This window comes from Tursiops truncatus, chromosome 1, assembly GCF_011762595.2.
Source record: "Tursiops truncatus isolate mTurTru1 chromosome 1, mTurTru1.mat.Y, whole genome shotgun sequence".
Lineage (NCBI taxonomy): Eukaryota > Metazoa > Chordata > Mammalia > Artiodactyla > Delphinidae > Tursiops > Tursiops truncatus.
The window spans coordinates 4,743,850-4,765,852 of NC_047034.1; the positions used below are offsets into that span (position 1 = coordinate 4,743,850).

Here is a 22,003-nt window from a genome sequence, read left to right on the forward strand (position 1 = left end):
CGTTGACATTTATGTGCAGTGTGGCAGCTACAGGAATTCAGAATTGAGGTGGGGTCGGTATGACAGGCATGGTGCCTGTTGAGGCTCACTAGAGTGAAAGCTCCTTGAGGGCAGAGGCTTTGTCTCCTTGGCTGATTATTCTGTCCCCAGCACCAGCAGCGGTGCCTGACACATGTTTGGGGCCCCACATCTAGCTGTGTGATCTTGGGCAGGTTGGTTCAACTTTGCCTTGGTTTCCCCATGTGTCAAATGAGTGAAAGAATGAGTACATGGAAGAAGCAAGCAAGCAAGAAAATATTAGAATTGTTTGGCTCGGAAGAGCTAATTAACCAGTGACCAACCGTGAGATGAGCAGAACTTTCCAAGGGACTTGGATATGATGCAGAGAGGTCAGGATGAAGTTTAGTAATGAAGCAGCAGAATTTACCATCCTAAAGGGATGGAGAAAGAGAATGAAATATAAGCTGATACTTTAGTATAAAAAAGTATTGAAAAAGAAAAATGTACAGCCAAATACTGTCTTTTTTCATGATATAAAATGGCTATTTCTGTAAACATTTCTTTACAACTATCACTTAATTTGAGTGTCAGAATTTTGCTCAAGTAAGAATATCTTATAGTGGGGATAGCTTTGTGGTTTTCAAATACTGTGCTGCTACCTTTTTTGTCCTCAACTTTTAAACGTGAATGTAAATTAAATGTGTTGAAACAGATAGTTTTTTTATGCTTTCCACTGAAATTTTTTTCATTCCACAAGGAAATTTATCACGTTCATATCTGCAGCAGTTTATTCTGTGTACCTTTAGGTATTTATAGCGCTTACATTTCTGAAGTAAACATTGATTCAGTTAAAAATCAAATGAAGTCTCTAATCAATCTTTCTTGGATTTTGTGCATAAATACATTCTTAGGGGACATAAATCTGCCCCTCAGTAATTCATATAGAACTTTAGTTGAAGGCAGTGGGACTCCTACATTAAAATGAGGCAGAATCTGGCTAAGAGATACACAGAGACTAGAACAACAGGAGTGGCGGTGCGTCAGGATGAGATCTTTACTTGTAAAGCGTGTGAATTAGAATCGTGCTGTTTTCCGTCGTGGTCATCACACTCGATGGATCGTTTTCCTGTCGTCTCCTTGGAAATCTGATAATGTGGTTTTATTCTTCTCAAAATAGATGTCTACTGAATTGCTTAAAACGTTGCTTAGTTGTATTAGTAAGCTGATCTCCTCAGTAAATATATAGTTCAAGAACAAGGTATAAATGAGATTCCATATCACAAAGGGAAAGAACTTTGGTTTGGCTTCCAACTAAATATACTCGCAGATGCAGATCGAGATGATAACTGGTAGAATTTTTATCAAGTATCTTATCTTTGTAACATTTTTCAGAGAATCTGCTCTCCTGGTTTCCTGCTGAAGGCTCAGACTGTGATGCCTGGGAAAGTTTTGTAAATTGCATCTCTATCCTAGATCCTGAATTTTTCATTTAAAGGTCAACTGTTCTTGTCTGTCTGTTCAGTCAGAGGCTCATTCTCCACTATATAATTAGGATAAAATATTTTCAGCCAGTATATATTATTCAAAGCCTTACAATGAATGGGAATTTTGAATCTTTGTATATCAAAAGGCAGGTTAATATACTGGTTTTTGTACTCTGGAGCCTGCTGGCGTTGGTCTCCTGGATTTGCCACTTGCCAGTTGTGTGATCTCAGGCAATTGGTGTAACTTTGCCACAGTGTCCTGATCTGTAAAATGGGAGCAGTGATAATACTGCCTGTTTCATAAGGTGGTTGTAGCATTAAATCTGAGCATGTCAAGCGCTGAGAATAGTGCCTGGCACAGAGCTAGCATCCTATAAACGTTTGCTCTCGTAACTGTTGTCCGTGAGAGCAGCTCCCTTAGACCTGTGGCCAGAACGGGAAGCTCTAGGTGCCTTTATTCCACCACTAAGCTCACTGTTGCCAACCTCTGTTGTCAGGTTTCTCCCTCTGATTTCACAGTTCTTGTCTCTTTCACATGGTTTTCATATGTACTTATTTTACAGTTGTACTATATGGGAAATAAATATCCCAGTGATTTTATTTTGTGTTAGTCCACGCTTTGGGTCTGAATCAGTTCAATATATTGAGTGTGCTCTGTGAAATTATATGTGCGTTTAAATATTCCTATGCCATTTAACGAAGATTTTTTTTCTTTAACCTTTATTTGGTACATTTTTTGCTTTATTTAGTACACTTCATTTTTATTCAATGACAGCAATGTATAAGTCCTTCAGTTTCAAGGATGTTATGCCAGGAACATGTTCTAACCCAAACACCGAATCTTCTTCTCTCCTCTCCCCTGCTTTCATGAAGAACAGCTTATGTGGTGTTAGAAAAACAGCTGACAGAATGTCAGAAGAGCGCCGTGGGGTTCTAGCCCTATCATGAACCTATCATAGAATTTTGGGTAATTCTGATCCAAAAAAATATGATTAGCATTTCCCTTTAAGCTTAAAGATTCAATATTTCATAAATAACCTAAAAGTAAGAAGTTTTTCCTTCTTACTTGGCTTATAAATTGATCTCATTTCTTTTTTTTTAATTGACATGTAGTTGATTTATAATATTATACTAGTTTCAGGTGTACAACATAGTGATTCAGTATTTTTATAGACTATACTCCATCTGATCTCATTTCTTTATAGAACTTGATTCTGCAAAGCAAACTTCTAAAGTATGTTGTTTATTTTCCTTAATTTGCAAAGTTCTGGAAATGTTCTAGGTAAATGATTTGTTGTGACAGTTAGCACTGTGTTCAGAGGTGTGGACAGATCTTATCCAGAATGAAATCTGGCGTCTTTGCTGTGTCCCAGGAGGCTCTTCAGTTCCGACCTTGCTTCCTCTCTGACCTCAACTCCTGCTGTTCTCCCGTTTAATCTAATCAGCCGACCCCCTACTACTCCAAGAAGGTGCCAAGCCTGCTCCCACCTCAGGACTCCTGAATGCCCTTCTCCCCAAGTGCACCATACGTGGCTCCCATATTTCAGTCAGGTCTCAGTGCAGATGTGGCCACATCAGAGTTTGTCCCTATGCTCCTGTCTAGAATAGCCCTTCTGCTCTTACCCTGCTTTAGGTTTCTTCATAAAATTTACCTCTGACATAATATGTGTTTCACTTGTTTATTGTTTGCTTTCCCCACTGATATGTAACTTGTTCTGTTCTGTGTCCCTATTGCTTAGTAGAGATTTATGATGGTACATGGCAGGTACTCAAAAACTCTGTTGAATTAAGCAAGTAAATTACTATAATGTCTCCAATTTCACAGTTACCTAATGTGCTTTAAAGCTTTTAGAGATTATGTTTAGATAGATTTAGAAGGTGGATCTGAATTATAGTCTAGTTAAAATGTTCTGTTAACCACCCGTATGGAAAAAACAATTCTTAATTATTACTAAAAATACAAAATGTTAGAATTGATCTGATCCAAGAGTAGAGAATGTTAGATCTCTCAGAGACGGGGTTTATAGATCATCTAGCATATATTTCTTATTTTAAAGATTGGGAAACTGGGATCTGGTTATATTTGCAGGTGTGCCAGAGTGGCACAGCCTCTTAGTGGCCAGTCCCTAACTTTTGTCCACGATGTACTTCATTGTTCTTACCTTATACAACTTGCATATAACTGTTTAATTTCCTAGTAAATTTATTTTTTCTTAATTGTATTTTTTTTTTACTTACAACTTTACTATCTCCTCTACAAAGTATATGCTGTAATAGTATCTTCTCTATTTTTTAAATCACATAGTTATTACATGATGCTAGGTGTGTAAGGGAGATCTTCTTTGGTAGGTTTCTGCCTTCTTTGGAAATCTCCACTTGGATGTCTCATAGTTAACAGAATCAATATTTGTGAGAGCATATTCCTTACAGTCCCACCTGAACCTGACACTTCTGTTATATTTCTTTAAATAATTCGTCCTGGTCACTTAGGCCAGAAACTGAGGTTTGGGGCCGGGCAGGGATGTGGGATGGGTAGTATTTTTACCTCTCCCTGTCACTGATCCCCTGCATCTAAGAAGCTAACGAATCCTGTAGAGCTTCCTTCTTTCCTGGTAGATCTTGATCAGCTGGCATGACCCTCTGCTGAATGCTGGCCTTTGCAGAAAGTTTGTGACTTTGCTTCTCGTTGCAGAAATCATCCTCTAAGAAACCAGTCAAATTCATCAGATGATATTGTGCCTTATTAGTGAGAAATTCATAACTTCACTTAAGGATAACCATTAAGGGCATAGGGAAACAGCTGTAGCATTTAATAGAGTGCTTTGGACTCTGGGTGTGCCTAGTAAAATAAGTTACTATTATTATCATTCCTCATTTTGAGAATGCATTTTTTCCCTCTTGTTACACTGTTAATTATTTTCTCAACAATAAGAAAGAATACTTTCCTTTTTAAAACGGTTTTAAATGAGCTCTTTTAAAAGCCATCTATCTGCAGATGGAGAAATTGAGTAAATTAACTGCCTTTCACAGCTACATAAGTGCTTTTAGCCCATCAAGTTACACTGAAGCATTTAAAGTTACCTCATTTACAACCAGCGAGCACATGCAAGCTCTCTAAGAATTGACACAACTGAGATCAACCCCATTTTCATTTCCCTCTAGTTCAAATATGTGAGAGAAATAAATCTGGTCCGTAATTGTTACATAGAAGTATCTGAATGCCTCCTAGTGGTATACTGTATGCTCTAATTAAGGAATTTAAAAAATAATATTTATTGAAGGAATAGTATAGATAAAATATTAAAACTTCGAAGTGCAAAGTAATAAAATCCTTTAATGATAGCATTCTAAATGGAACAAATAAATTTTTTTGCCGTATAAAATTAATTAAAAATCTTAACTGGAAAAGAAATATAATACATATGACGAAGATGAAAGTACTTTTAGTCAAAATTTTTATGTTTTTGGTTCAGATTAGATTATTTCAACTGACTTTTAAAAAATCTAGTGGAACTATTTTACACTTAAATATAGACAAATGTTGCTGTTAAGATTGAGTTACTTTGTTTACCTTTATCCTTTTGAATTAATTTGATTACTATGTATAAATTTTAATTTCTTTGTATAATAAAATAGAAATAATGGTTTATAGAAATTTTGTGGTGCATTTTCAGAGGGTTTTGTTTTTTAATTCTGATTTTCAAGTTAAATAAAATGACTTATTCAGTAAATGTCTTGAAAATGCAGACTATGGCAAAACTTTAAAATGAAGAATGCTGATTTAATTATTGCTTTAAATGCTAAAGAAATGACTCAACACATACAGAAATATAATTTAAAATGTAAACGAAGTCAGAGAAAGAATTCTGATGAGGGTCAGTAGGAGGGAGGAAAAAAAAAGCGATATCCCTTTGCTAAGCATTAAAAAATATTTAATTAGCCGCTTGCCAAAACAAAACAATTAAAATGGCAATTACCTTTAAAATAGCATCAGTGTATTTGCAGCTGTTGTGATATAAAGCTAGGAAACACGATGTTAATCTGAAATGAACAGTTTAAATATGAAATTATGATATCCTTGGCTTCCTGTGGTACAGCTGTCAAGCTTGGGCAGCTCGCTGGTCAATAGTGACATTCTCCGTGTCAGTGAGCAGAGTCTCCTGATACCGTCACCCGCGGTTCACACGTTGCTGAAGCTCCAACTGTCGAACGTTGAGTCCCCTGGTGATACTGCAGCTTCCAGACTCTCCTGACTGGCTCATGTTTCATTCTTTGGCAATTTGCCCTAATGATATCCCCCAGGAGCTTTCAGCCTCTCCTCCTTCCCATATTGCATCGTGGTGTATTAATCTGAGTGAGTGCAACCTGGGCGGCACACACTGTAATTTCCTACGGTTCCTTCTAAGATGCTCGCCTAATTTTTCAGGTTTCCTTTTATATGTTCTAAGTTTTGCCCCCAAACACTATATTTTCAGGAAGTTATAACCGTCCACATAAGATGCCCAAGAAGCTACTTTGCTGCTTATGTGTTTTTCAGAGGGCCTTCTGAAACATGAGGCTTTTTGCAGGCAGAATTGGTCAAGATAATGTGATTCAGGTCGTTAAGTAAATTGTTTTATGAGTGTCTTCGGTCTTTGATAACTTGAGCATGTCTCTCTGTTTGGAAGGTCAGCGGCCGCTTACTGCTGTTTTCCTTTCACAAATTCTAGTTAACCGCCTGTCTCCATGGATCGGTCGCCCTGCTCTACCCGATGTACTGGCAGCACATCTACATCCCAGCGCTCCCTCCTCATCTGCTGGACTACTGCTGGTAAGCTGGCTCTGCCGGACCCCTGGCAGCCCAGGTGTTAGGGTTAGAAAGAGCGATTCATGTGTAGATCCAGTGAGCTTGGAGTACATGTGTGTATATACATGAATGAGATCCCTGAAACGTGACGTGGAGATGAGTAACAAGTATTAAAAGGTGGTTTTATGAAGGGAAGAGTAGTTCTCTCCAAAGGTAGCAAAAATTTATACTTGGCAAACATGAAGTTCTTTAGATTTTGTGAGTTTCCTCTATAATCATCTAGATAACTAAATGCATAAATAGAAGCCGATCCGGTCTTCGCGGTGGTTAGGAGCATTTCACAGAAGTTGTAGTGTCAGTGAGAGCACCACATCCCAGATGCCAGCATTTGTCCGCAGAGTCTTTCAGACACCAGGTTGCCTCTCTCGGAGCACACGCTCGTGACCTCCCCCTCAGGACACGCTTTCCCGCACGCCTCTTCCCTCAGTAGCACATCCAGTACCAGATACCAGCAGAGGGGTTGCCTCTAATGCAGGGGTTCCCTGAGTTCCTGGTTATCGAAGCCTCAGCCTTGAGCCAGTGTGAAAATCAGTGTTGACAAGTGTCGGGGGCAATTCTGGAAAGTTTCTTGGCATCACAGACACAGCTGCCAGTGATCTCACCCAGTCTGATTTCAACTGTCCCCTTCTCCTGGAGGTTAGGGAAGAATTAGACTCCCAAACAGCAGCCTTGGGATCTTCCTCGGGGCTGTAGGGTAATCATCTTCTGCAGGCGTAGCTCAGTTCTTAAGAAACCAGATGACATTTTTACTCTAAACCATGCATGTGCGCGCGCACGTACGTACGTACACACACACACACACACACACACACACACACACACACACACACACACACACAGAAAGAAGGAACTGATTTTGACCATAATGTGTTCATTTATATCACAACTAATGTTATTAAAAAACAAAGCTCTTTTAGAATCAAAGTAGTTATTTATTTAACTTTCTGATTTCATGAAAAGCAGATCACTTAAAGTGTTTAAGGGTTAAAATGATCTAAGTTCATAACATTGACGTTTTCAAGACTAGCCTTCTTCAGGACAAATGATTTTTAACGAGAGTACGTACCTTTGGCCACATATTGATTATACCAGTGAATTGTGTGTTTCCACAGCAGGGTAATAGTATTGATAATGCTGGGCAGCAGGTTTCCAGTGACCTCCCACTGCCATTCTGCACTTTGGGTGCTGGGAGGGAGAAACAGTGGGGCAGGAGACTGTAAGTGTGTGGTTTAATTACACTGTGAAGCACCACACACACGAGTCTGCAAGTAAAGCTGGATCTAGAAATAGCTCTCTTGGTATTTACTTTAGAGTGTTCTTCTCTGACCAGTATACCTAGAATAGATTAGTATCCTTGAAAGCAGGAACCTCAATTCTTTCATGTCGACATGTGTAGTAGATCTTTCCACATAGTATTCAGTAATTAAAACTTATTTTAAATAATATTGACAAAAGTATTTGAAAATATATTGATGTATGATTCTTTAAAATCTATATTAAAGTAGTGGTTCAAGCACCAACACTTTGTGAGGTTTAGAATTATATTTTATCATATGTAATGTTAATGCCATTCAAATTTTTCTATAAAAATGTTCTGAAACCTTAGGAGGTAACATCCCTTTAAGTTCAGTTCTCTGTAATGATTACACACTTAGGACTTTCTAAAATATTGTTATTTAGAAACTATCGCTACCTCTTTACAGATATGTCTTCCTGATACTTTCTAACCCTGCCATCAAGTCCTTTTTCTGCTGCTTCCACTGTGATGAAGGAAGCTTGTTTCAGTCCTACTAGTTTCTAACCTCTGAAATAGCCACTTTAGGACAAGTTCTAACAGCCGCCATGCCAGGCACTTCCCTGGCCCAGAGAGCAGAGCAGTGATAGTCAAACAGGGAGTTATCTGAGAGTTCCTGCACCTTAAGGTCGCAGTGATAGGCTCAGCTTCTGACATAGGAAGTGGGCAGTATCATATACTTTTTTTTTCCCCGAAAATAGCTGTCTATGACTCCAGCTCTCTTTCATTGTCAGAAAATTCCATGGACTAAACTGTTCCCTAGGGAAAGTGGTTTTCTTCCCTTTACATCTTTGCAAATGATCCTATATGCAAAAGGGAGAAAAATATTAGAGATTATCCCTTCGATCTCATGGGGTTTTTTTTAAAGAAAATGTTATATTCCACTCCAAAAATAGCACCAGGAAGATGTGATGGGGTAGATGTGTATTTTGCCAGCTCTTCAAGGTGACTGGACTTTCCCAGTCCTGAGGCAGTCCTGACTCCTGGAAGTGTGCCTCTGGTGTGGCACAGACTTGGAGGGCCACGATGCCATCTTGTGACCGTGGATGAATAGCGCATCTTGGTCGGCTGAGGAAGGCTTGCTAATTTGCCGGCTCATTCATTCATCCATTTGTACGCCAGACGTTCAGTAAACATGTGTTTGCCAGGCTGCGAGTATGTAATGTAATGAGTAAGACGTAGCTCCTGCCCTCTCGGATCCCCAGATAGGAAGAAATTCCCACGTTTGTGCACATGTACACACGCGCACATGATGAGCACAGAGGAATACTGTGATGCTCTAGGGTTTAGGTCTGAGGCGTATAAAAGAACGCTGAGCAGAACACCTAGGAGGAAGTGCCCACCTATCTGCTAGGGTAGGGAAGGCTACTGGGAAGAAGTGACGCCATCTTTGTTTTCCCCTTAATCTACCAGTATAAGGGGGAAATGGGGAGTTTCTATTTAACAGGTATAAAGTTTCAGTTATTCAAGATGATTAAGTTTTAGAGATCTGTTTAACATTGTGCCTTTACTTAACCAATACTCTATTGTAGACCTAAAAATTTGCTAAGAGGGTGGATCTCATGTTAGGTATTGATACTGTAAAAACAAAGCAAAACAAAACAACAAAGGGAAAGTACTTTAATATAGCAAGTCTAAAGTAATGTTGCCAGACACGCTTAACCTTCTGAGCCCTTAAACACCTCGGAGGTAGTATGATTCCAGTACCAGTAAAAGTATAATCATTTATTTGTTCGAGAATGGTTGTCACCTTTTTATTTAGGCTATCTATCTGATTCTTCATTCTATGAAAGGAGAAGATGTAGCTCCTAAGAGAATAGTGTTTTAAAAACATAAATGGAAAATTATGTTGTTTAGACTACCCTAAGTTAATATACTGCTGTTAACAGCCTACCCCATGGGTGGCCTCCATGAGAAAACCTAAAAAGAAAAAAAGCTATTACATAGTAATTATTTTTCAGCAAAGATTAGTTGCTACCGAAAAGAAGCAGCAGTCATAATAGAGCCTTCTGTATCTTATCTTTGCAAAATAATTCCATTGACAGAAAGATCTAGGATAGTTTTGCACATAGCTGATAAAACATCTGTGTTGCCAAGGAACTCTTCCTGACTTATTAACACTCTGTCTCATTAGGAGATTTCAGCTAGGGTAGCAAAATTACTTTTCATGAGACTTGGCTGACTTAATATTAGGATGTATACAATCCAATTTTCATGACAATGAAATAACTATTCAGTTAAATCTATATTCTGAAAAAACATCATGTTTATTTTAGGAAAGTATGCTCTAGTTGATAATGTTTGCAGTCTAACATGTTTATATTTTAGATTTTGTAGAAATTAATGAAGTAAAAACACGTAGAGATACCCAGTGATCCCACAGAAAAAGTTTTGGTTTACTTTATTATTAAGTTCTGCATAGGAATTCTTTATTGGATTTTTATTCTAGTTTAACAGTTTCTGTAAATTTATTGTTTTATGTTTCAAGAGGTGACTAGCTTTCATGAAGTTTTAAAAGTGTTACCTTAGTGTATTTCGTAGGACTTCAGTTGGTAGTTATTACTTTTGGCTCTGATTGTTTGAAATCTGATCCACTCAGTGTACCTTCAACGTATGTAAAATGGATGTAATAATTATTTTTAGAAGTCTTAAGTGTTTTGATTAACACTCATTGTATTAAAACGTGCTTTGAGATTTGAGATGTTATGAATCTTTCTATATTATGAATCCTGTTGGATAACCTAGCCTGGGGCGAATTGGAAAATTGCACAGTAACTTTAATAAATTTGTACTATTTTGGGTGTGGAGAAGGCTTGACATATTTAAGATCTTGGGAGTTGCCCACCCTGTTTTGTGAAAGTTGCCGGAACCCAGTCATGGGAGCCCAGAGGAGTTAGTGGCACATATTTTATATCGTCTATGGAGTCACAGAAGGAATTCCAGAGATGAGAACTTGAACTGGGGAAGCAACTAGCCTCCTTTTATTTAAGCAAAAGTGGAAGAGTCCACATTTATTCCTTCTGTTTCCTTTTGAAGGCAGAAAATATGTTAGATCCTAGGGATATCAAGGCCTATAAATAGTTCTCAACTTTCAGTCAAATGAAATATCCAGAATATCAGATCAATTCCAGATGGTCTACTGCATAAAAATAAAAAAAAAATAGGAAGGAACAAAGCTGTAGAAGACAAAGACAACTGGGAATTAGAATCTAGTACAATATGACTTAAGGAACAGGCTAATAAGGATTGGAAGAAGAACTTGAACCGTTTTTATTTTTTGTGAATCCTGGATATAGAAGTTAGTGGCTAGCCATCCTTTAAATAAATTAGGAACTGTTTAAGGTTACTTTGAAAACTGTGGATCTACCAAGGTGCCTCTTTTATCTGTTACTGATTCTCAGTAGCAAAGTGGACATGCAGGAGTTTGGACAGCTCTGTTCTAATAATGACGGGGATGTTTGGAAAATTATGCAAATTCTTTGAAAAAGAAGGTTATCTGTTTTCATTAACAGAAAAGGTTTGCATTAAATATAACACAAAGATGTATATAAAAGAAATGCCAAAAATGTTTTATTTTTAAATAGCTATTTATTTGCATATCTTCTATCACATTTGTAGACATTGTTCATTTTCATGTTTTCTTGTTAAATAACATTTTAATTTTGAAATGTCAAGTTGAATAATTTCTGCCCTATATTTCATGAGAAATAGTTTTGAAATTGCTAGTAAGTCTTAATTTGTATATTACAAAAATTATTTAATGTCTGTATTCTCTGCCAGAGTATAAGCTCCAGAAGGGAATATATTCTGTCTATATTGTTCATTATTGTACCCTAACCCCTATGCCAGGTACTGGCACCTGAGTATGCTCCACATATTGTGTTGAATTAATCAATAGAATTCTTAAACTTACCTGAATATTTTAAAATTTATTAAAATTATATTATTATTACAATTAAAAGTGGGATAAATAAGAATGTACAGAGTTTAAATAATAGACAAGATACATGAGTGGAAAGATAGCACAGAAATAGAATGGTAACAGTGGGGGAGGAAATTATTTATCTTTGCACCTCTAGTTCCCAAACCGTGCCTGGCACATAGTAGGTCTCAGTAAATATATTGTGACTGACTCAAAAATTTGGGTGACTAAATAGTAGGTGTGAAACAATGAATATATATTAAGAAAATCATATAAGAATCTAACTGAATAAAAAAACTGTACAAAGAAATGTGAATAAATTTGATGATTATTTAGGATATATCTGATGGGGAGTATACAGAAAAGATTCATCTCAGACTATGGCCTAGACCCTAATATTCTTGTTTTTTAAACATTATAACTTTTAATTATAAATGATTTCGTGATTTTATATAAATCAACCTTAATTTGAATATATTAATGGCCTCTAAGATTATATTTGAGTTTTCTATACTGAATAATTTTAAATATCTATGATGTACTGTTAGAACTATACATTTAATAAATTTATTTTTTAAAGCATTCTGAATTACTTATTGTTTCAGTTTTAATGAGCTATATGAACACATACATATATATTTTTAATTTAGTGCCCCAATGCCGTACCTGATCGGAATACACTCCAGCCTCATAGAGGTGAGTATCTTTCAGACATGAGATTGTGATAACTATTATTTTTATGAATTAATTTAAAACAGGTGTGTTTTGAAAGAATATCAATTGAATAGTACAAAGAAGTGACTAGTTGCATATTTAGAGTGTACTTACATGATCATTTTCAAAAAGGTAGTGTTAAAATAACTTTATTTTAATTAGTATGCAAAATGACCATCTTCAGTGGTACGAGACCCATTGAAAGTAGGTTCAATTTGGTTGAAGTCGTATGGTAAGTTTTAAATACTAAAAACCTTAGTCTTTGATGAACCACTTTCTTTATGGAACTTGAGATCTTTTATATCTATTTCTCTTTCAGAAGAAATATTTCTGTATTTTGAAAGTGAGAATTCATGTAATTATGTGTCATAAAGGGAAAGTTTTTATTTTGCAAACTTCACTATAATTCAGTGTACCGGTGTTTTTCAAAATGTGTTTTAATACACTAATCATGAACTTTTAAATTAGAATATAACTTTGTAAGACTTTAATTTCAGTCCTATTGGGACTTAAAATGTAGTTTGTTTTGTTTTTTTTTTTTGCACTGTCATTCGAAAATGACTTTTGTCACTTGTTATCACTGTAGTGAAAAACCTTGAGCTTTAAACACCTTGAGCTTCAAATCAGTGAGGTTTCCAGAGAAGACTTCTTATAAGATTAGCTTCTAAAAAAGTAAACAAAAGACTTGGGTCAGTTGCATGGCATCATTATGCCGGCTGATTTTTTCAAATATATTTCTTTTCTTGCTGGTTGTTCATATTGTACTTTAACCCAGTTTCTAATAAGCAACTTTAATGAGTTAGATTTGGTTTTCTGATTAGTTGTTGTCATTGTATATACCATCAGTCATCACTTTGCTGATCAAGGAAGAGCCTGGTGATTATTTTAAAATTCCTGAGCATCCTTTGTGGAGAGAGTCGTGCTTTAACCATTAATAAAGAATACGTTTTAATGAATTTTTAGTAGGTTTAATTCCTTTTTAATTTTGAAGTCTGGGTTGGATAACATTATGACTCTATATTTTGTCAATTTTTAGAAAATAACTTCTTACAGCCCAAGGTACTTGCATTGAAAGGACAAATTGTATAAGATAAAACATGAATAAATAGGTATTTAATCTGTTATTAGAGTGTGGAATGTATGACTGGAATTTTATTCATCAGTAGTTTGACTTTTTGCAAAATCTAACCATGGTTGGTTGGTATGGTTTCAAAAAAAGTTATCAAATTTGATTTTGATGTTAGTGCACGTATCTCTTCTTATGTAATGTACCTAACAGAATATGTCATTTTTATAATACATTTATTTATACAGATGAAAAATATTTAAAGTGGTTGATTGTACCTGTTGATGTTATTATTATTTTTACATAATGATTCTAGACCAACTTTTAAAACAAATGATTCAGCTTTTCCAAAATATTGTAGAAAGGAGTACATGCTTTAAATATTCAATTCAGTTTATCACATGTTTATTGTACACCTGTAGAGAAAATCAGTCCTTTTTTAAAGGAGCAAATTTAAGAATTTTTTACTCCTTAGAGTATTGTCTTGGAGAAGCAGTCCTTTCTAACTTTAAATTGGCTCTTATTAAATGAGACTGTGTAAAGCCATGATTAGATCGGCTGAAATCTCTGTACCTTTTATACTCTGGACTTATCAAACTGTCTTAATAGTCAGTTTTATTTGGTTTAATAGTGAATGAGAAACTATAATAGGAACTTTAAGAATGTTTTTCAACCAGTTGGGTACCATTTAGTAACTTTCTTCTTAATCTTTTACCAGGTGATACAGATCCTACGTTTCTATTTTTATGATGACATTATTACACAGATTATTTTCACTAAAATTCTGATCTTTTGTGCTTTTTTATTTTATATAAATGGTATTATAATTAAAATATAAATATATATTTACATATTTTATATATGAGACAGAACTGAATAATTTTTCACATTTGTTTGGCTGCAAGTACAACTAATTTTTTGTGGAGGAAGAATCAAAATATTCTCTTCTCTCAGTCAAGACAGTTTCAACACTTTTTATCAGTTTTACAAAGACTTTTAAACAATTGTTCAAAGACATGAAATTAATGTCTTTCTAAATCTTTTTTAAAAATTATTTTTATGCGATCATAAGTAAAAGATGACTAGAAATCTCTTTTTAAAAAGTAAATTTGCTTCTAAAATAAAGGACAAGGGCATTTTGTTCTCCCTGAAAACTAGACTTTAGGGATGAAGTCAAAGCAAACTAAGGCCTGTGATTGGGAATAAGTCAGTACAGGCTACAGATGTGAGGGTTATATTATTTGTTTTAATGCACAAATGATTCTAGGTAAAGTGTTGGCCCAGTTTCACAGTATCGTGTGGCTGCTTCCACCGTGTCCCTTCCCTTGCTCCGTGTGCAGAGTGTGCAGGTGTGCTGGCATCACCTGGAAGGAGGATGGCATGTGGAGGATGCCAGGAGTCTCGCCAGTTCAGCATCTGCTGTTGTTCTCAATAAGATTTTGTCTGTGTCCTAATATCATTTTCTTATTTTTGAAGAAAAAGCACATTGTTTTCTCACATTTTCTTACTCTTTCCCCATCCAAACAAGTTGATGAATTTTATGAGACGTAAAAATATGGGACAGAGAAAGTGGTGCTGTTTTATATGCCATATGACTTTCCACTCCTGTTTAGAAAAAAATGGCTAAAGCCTGATTTGGAGGGAAATAACAGAGAAAATACATTAATAAGAATTTTTTTTTAAAGATTTAAATTACATGCTATCTTCTCCCCCCTTTTTTGCCTTTGTAGAATTGTTCTCGTTTTAGGGAGGCCCAGTCTGTTGATTTATTGAAATGAATACATTTTCCATTCTTAATGAGTGTTCCCGTTAACAAATTTTAATATTCAGCTATTGTTAGACTTCTTAAAACTAAGAGAAACTTTGAAAAAGGTATACATTTCATACTAATGCTAATTTCCTTTATTCCGAGATTTTTTTTTTAAACTTTTTATTTTATATTGGAGTATAACTGATTAACAATGTTGTGATAGTTTCAGGTGCACAGCAAAGTGACTCAGCTATTCAGAGTTTAGTGTTAGCGTCATTACAAACATTTTGGGGTCACATAACCATTACTCTATGCTATTTAGATGAACTCATTTCATTCCTTGAAAAATACATCAGGTTTCTGGATTATCTTTACATTTTCTGTTAAAAGGGCAACTTAGAATTGAAGAGGGAAATCAAAATTATTATATACTTTTTGCATACAAATGCCATTAATATAAATATAGTTTTTGTTCATAGGTTATTTTTGTAGTTATGCTATAGTTGATTTGTAGATAACCACGTATTTATATATGTAAACCTTTTTTACGTATATGTATGCACATGGAAAGGAAATGAGTTTATTTATAAATGTTTTGACAATAGTATCACTGTTATAAGTTACTTTCTTAGAAATGGCCATTTTCTTAGTCTTACTTTAGAATAATTATAATGTCTTTTACAGGGTAGAGTTTTAGAATCACATGCCCCCTTGAGAATGCATATTCCACATAGACATTGTGGCTATCCTAACACATAAAAATTCCCTACTCTAGACTACCATTTTCCTAGCAAATTTAACATTCTACCTGATACGCAGAGATTTGAAATCCTAAGTGGATCACAGAAATTCCAAGTGGATCACAGAAATTCCAGTCTTGGCTAACTTAAAAAATTGGCTTGGCCAATTTAATATTAAGCTATTTAAATAATCTGAAAAAATGGCTATTATTCTAGAATGTCACTTTTAAAACTACTGCACTGAAATTAATTGACCAATTGCTAGTTGACCTATGCAATTAGGGAATTCTGGGTTGATGGATATATTTCATTAATGCACACCTTACTTATTTTCATTAGGAAATAATATTATTTGCTATCATCTAGATAAGACTAATAGAATTATATGATTTGTTTAAGTAGACATATTAGTTTAAATAAGAAAAATAAACTATAAATATTTTCTTTCTTTAAGGATAAAAATTTAATAAATTCTAATTTACTATCATTTATGCATATATTGAGATAATTTGACCATTTGACTAAGCTTTCAAACAAATATGACAAATCAAATAGTTAATTTGATAGGCTATTAAATTTGATCCTTTATATTAAATTCATGGGATAAACATTACTAACAGTAAATTCCATATTACTGCTCTCTGTCATTTTTTCTTACTCAATTTCACTTGTCATCATCAACTTATACCAAATTTACATGAAGATATAGAGAAAATATTTATTAATTTAAAACTTACTTTACTACTTAGTAGTCATATTTATTGTTTTGTGTTAACCCTGCAGTACGATTTAGGCTAAAAATAGCTATAGAACGGGCCACATGTTCCTGTATCATAGGATTGAAATTCAATTGGTAAAATTTAAAGGATATAAATATTTAGTTTAATATAGCCATGCCTATTTTGTATTTGTTGTAGTATCTCTTTGGTAGTTAAATTACATTCAGTGTCTCCAAACTATTAATATATTTAGATGAGTAAACATGCTATTTTAAGCATTTTTAATCTTTTTTTTTGAACGGTTTAGACAGACTTTCTCATAAGGCAAAATTGTTTATATTCTTTTATGATGTAGAATTTTCCTTTTTTCTTTTCCTAAGGATAATGCATTAAGATAATTTTCTCTACATATCTAAGTTCATTATAACTTTGGAAGGAAAATATACTAAGATGTTTGTTTATAATTGTGTTTTTTAAACAGAGAGTGAAAAATAAATCATTGGAGGATGTGGTTATGTTAAATGTTGACACAAACACTTTAGAATCACCATTTAATGACTTGAGCAGCCTACCGAGTGACGTGGTAAGTCTGGAGGATATTTTGTGGTGAACAAGCGTATATATGTTTTCTCCTGGACCCTTGAATCACCAAGAGTTACTTTCCCATTTTTCTGTCTGAAATAGAAGGGCTGAATATGAGCATGTGGTGTGAGAGGAGTCAAAGCAGAGTCTGTCTTTCGTATTTTTACCTTTTGGCAGTTGAGGAGATGTCAGATGCAATATCATATTCCTTATTGTAAAAGTAGGATCGTAATTAAAAAGCTAGATGCATTCATTAGGCAGAGTTTCTTTAAACATAAGTCTCTTCATCTCATCTTAATCATTATATTACAAAGTAGGCATTTCTGTCTGCCTAGTGGCATGTCTTGCAAAAGAATGAGAGAGTTTTTGAAGGCAAGAAGAAGAAGGGGGCCAATTATCGGCTTTTGCTTCCCTGCCACCTGCCAGCGCTTTTCCTTTTAATTAATGATCTGATGGCACTGGTCAATATAATAAGAAATGCTTGTACAGTTGGGGTCAGAAAATTCTGGCTTTGATCTCCCTCAACTTTCTGAAACATTTATTTGTTTTCTCTAAATTATTTCAGTTTTATTTTAATCCTTTCTATCCTGCTGAGGGCTGCAAGAATGAAAACCTACACTGTTTGTCATTTGCTCTGGCAGAGCAAAGACTGCTTACTTAGAATTCTATTTGTAAATTAAACTGCAAACCCAGTTTGTCATAAAAGACATCTGATCCTTTTGAAATGACGAAAACTGTCTTTTGTCTGTAAAGGCTGATAAATTAAGTGCCGGCTCTCTTCTGGTCTTTGATCTTGCAGAGGTTTGTGTGTGTGTGCATGTGTGGGTCTGCAGCTTATAATAGGATATATTCTGTACTTTGTGTTAAATAGTCTCCAAAGTCAATTTTCTGGCCTTCGTATTCCTCAGAACAGGGTAAAAATGCAGATTGTACTGTTTCTGTATATATTCTAATGGCTATTTTAAAATATCTTTATAACATAGTTCTAAGTTAAAATAACTCCCCTTTAAAAAAAAAACCCATTGTTTATTCAGCTATATTAAAATTCGGGAATAAAAAACCTTTAAAATATATTTTTTTTCTGTAATACTGCAAGTACTTTGAAATCACTGTTAGGGAGCTTGAAAATAAAAAAGAATAAAAAAAATCTCAAACTCAGAAAATACAGTAATACTAGCCTTGATTGCTTTTATGGCTAGTGATAGGGAAAATGTGACTTTAAAGTCAAACTCAGATTATTTATGCCCATAAATAACCTAAAATACTTGCTGACCTTGAAGCAAATTAAATCGAACTACTTTATCTAACTGTAGTAAAATTTATGCTATGTATGAACAAATCCAAACCCAGTCCAGTGAAGAATTATATTATCTTTTTAGCTCATTATAACTCGATTGCCTCATTATAAAGATTTTGCAGAAGCTGCTAGAAAGGATTGGAGTTGTTCATTTAGAAATCCATCAAAGTATTCTTCACTGGATAGGGGCATAATTATGAAAATAAAGTCCTAGCTTTTAAGAATGTTTTCCTTATGTGCATGTAGTTCCTACCATTAATTCCCTAAGAAGAAAGGATTGTTTTTTCTTTCTTTTAAATGAGGAAGGATAAGAAAGAGGAAGAAAAAAGAAAAAGAAATCAGCTTTTTTGTGTTATATTAAAATTTTTATAGTCAGCCCCAGTGATAGCTGATTATTTCTTTGAGAAAAACAATCTTTAATAGTAATGTTTTGATGAGTGATTCTTTTTAAACTGGGAACCTCTACTTTCCTAGTAGAATTAGTTTGATATTGAAACATTTATTTAAATATGTGAGGAAGTTAAACAATATTCATGAAATGTAAAAGCCTAAATACATAAATGACAAGAGGGACCATCTCATTGTTTATTTATAAGCAACAGTTAACTGAACATAACTGAAATAGTAAAAACATATTCATAAAAAGGAACTCTGCAAGGTAATGTAGATATAACTAAATATATGCTCGGAATTAAGGAGTGCAGACTTAGACAAATTTGAAGAATGAATAAACTGAAATAGTCCTGAGGTGGAGCTAGGACTATCTACAGAAAGTATGAGATGTTTTAAAGTTAGAGTCATTTTCTAAAAATGTTTCAGGTGATTGTTTGTTTAACCCAGCTCTAATAAATTTAGCTTTTTCATCAGTTTTCCAAAGCTATCTCTTATAGTAGGAAATACAATAAAGTATCACATCATACTTGCTATAATTGTAAATGTTTTAAATGAGACGTGTTAAAAATCACAAATGATCATACTGAATTTTTCTGTGACTTGAATTAATAAAATATACTTGAAGCCTGAAAAATATTACAGTTGGTATTGTTTGATAACTTAATAAATTAACTGATATTTAAATGGGGACATTTTAAAATCATTCACCAAAACATTAAAATTATGCTTACAGGCTAGATGGCTTTCTGTGCATGTGCACTTTATTATCGTGTCAGCTTGACCAGTGGTCTTGGCTGTTCCAAGGTCAGTGGTCACAGTTGTCCTGAATTACTAGTTCTTTTTTCCTGTGGACCCTCTGCTGTGTTGCATGCTGTAATCTTCTTAATGGCTTCATTCCAATATTCACACATAATATTTTAGATTTATTGACTGTTAGAAATACTACCATGCCAGTAGCAGTTCCGCTACTCTTAAGGTATTTAAAATTGGAAAAATAAATCAGGCCAAAGCTTTCAGGAATCCTTTGTTTTCCTTAAGGGAAGGGGAAAAAACTCTCTTCCTGTCTTCTGACAAGAACAGTTGTTTTTCGATTTCATCATTTCACTTTAGATCTGGATCATTAAAAGAAAAAAAACAAATTTTATTGGGAGTGATTTTAACGATATTGATTATTACATGGAATAACTTTTAAAAGCATTAAAGTATACTGTTGTAGTTTTTGTCTACGAATACATTGTGAGTTTTATTTTTTTTAGTGGCTATGCCAAGTTATAGGTACCTTCAAACATATGTAGTTTGAGTGTTTTGAAATAAAAAAGTAAATTTTAGGGCTATGTAACAGTATCGATTGCAGTTAGTGTTATTGTGGTATGTTTTTAAGTGGGGGCAGAAAGAGCCAGTTGTATTAAATATAACATTTGAAATCTCAAATGGGTTCATTTTAATTTAAGAAAATGCATTATTGAGACCCCCTTCATTGCAAATATATACACAAATTTAGTTTCAATTACATAATAATGTAAAATGTTGTATTTCTAAGGTATTAGTGCTCATTTAAATTTTTATCATCATTAACATTTTAAAAAGTAATTTGGAAATTGTTACTATTGCAAAAATAAATAGGATGCCACACTAGTGGGAAAATTAAGCTAAGTAAAGTTATAATGAGATACAGGAAATCTGTCTTTATGTGAATATTAAGTTAAAACAATTATAAACTAACTCTTATAGAAGAAAGCAGGTTAGAATTGACGTCTGAAAAAGTTACATGCATTAGAATATTCATTACTAGGAAAACAAATTTTGACCTGTACTGCTTAACTGTTTTTAAATAATTTTAATTTATTAGACTGTAAAAAATAATATACTCTGAGACAGGTCAATATACTTATACCCCTATGTTAGATAAGAGGATAAAGCCACAGAAAGTATGCTGTTAATGGTATGTCTAGAGCTTTAGTTCATAGAAGTTGATCCTCTGACTTACGCCCCAGGCACTAGAGCATGGTCTGTCTCGTATAAACGTGATACACAGTGCAATGAGTAACTCTTAAAATTTGATATAGAAGCTTACTCTCCATTCTAATCTTGTTGAAGAAGTATCATTATGACCTATTTGATTTAAATTAGGATTGTCAACACTGTTTTAAAAACTCATTTTCATGCTATATGTAATGCTATTGGAAAATGATTGTCTATTTTCTATTATGAGCCTGTGTAGAAAATACAGTATGTACACTGAAGAGTTATTGTACCATTCACGGTAGGCCACAGTATGTTACAGGACAGCAACATTTAGTATAAAGCATATTTAATTATTCAAACATTGAAAAGACCTTATTATAAAATAGAGTCATTTAAAATACTGTGCGTCTTGGGCTTCCCTGGTGGCGCAGTGGTTGAGAGTCCGCCTGCCGATGCAGGGGACGCGGGTTTGTGCCCGGGTCCGGGAAGATCCCACATGCCGCGGAGCGGCTGGGCCCGTGAGCCATGGCCTCTGAGCCTGCGCGTCCGGAGCCTGTGCTCCGCAACGGGAGAGGCCACAGCAGTGAGAGGCCCATGTACCGCAAAAATAAATAAATAAATAAATAAAAATAAAATACTGTGCGTCTTATACTGAGGCTTTCAAGTATCACACCAAGGACTAGGTTAATGGTTTTACCGTTACATGAAAAGGAAAGACACAAATTGCTCCGATTAACTAAAAATCATTACAAGCCTAAAGAACTAGAGAAAAAAAACCCAACTCTTGACTTTAAATTAAAATTTTCATATATCTGTATTCAAGTGAGTTAATTAGTTTGGGAATAAGTTTGGAAAAGAACTGGCTTTTTCAGAGAGTTTTTAAAATCAGCTTAAAAAATTAAAGTATGTAAACAAATTTAACTCTTACAACCATACAAATAAGTCAATAAATATATTTAATTCATTGGATATTTCCTCTAATCTAACACGAAGGTTTAGTATGTTAAATTGTCATAATATATGTTAGAAAGAGAAAAAAAAAAGGCCCCAGAGAATATTTTATTAGTTCCAGGTTTGCCACAGCCATGCTGTAATCCTTATCTTGTTTAGCAGTGAATGAAGTCCCCAGCAAACTGGTAGAGTGTCCAGGTTGCAACTATGTTACAATTTCACTCTGGTTCTGGAGTAATTGAGAGGACACTTTTTTGTTTAATAGAGTAGTCTCCAGGAG

The 22,003-nt window shown here is 34.4% G+C and overlaps 1 protein-coding gene across 4 annotated transcripts in view; it reads left to right on the forward strand.

The window, feature by feature from the left end:
* Nucleotides 1-22,003, forward strand: part of DENND1B (DENN domain containing 1B) — a 259,192-nt gene that overhangs the window by 141,461 nt on the left and 95,728 nt on the right. For all 4 annotated transcript variants that reach the window (XM_019920439.3, XM_019920441.3, XM_019920442.3 and 1 more), the window contains 3 exons: nt 6,194-6,294; nt 12,197-12,242; nt 17,017-17,118. In XM_019920439.3, the coding sequence (XP_019775998.1) occupies nt 6,194-6,294; nt 12,197-12,242; nt 17,017-17,118 (249 nt within the window). The remainder of the gene's footprint in view (nt 1-6,193; nt 6,295-12,196; nt 12,243-17,016; nt 17,119-22,003) is intronic.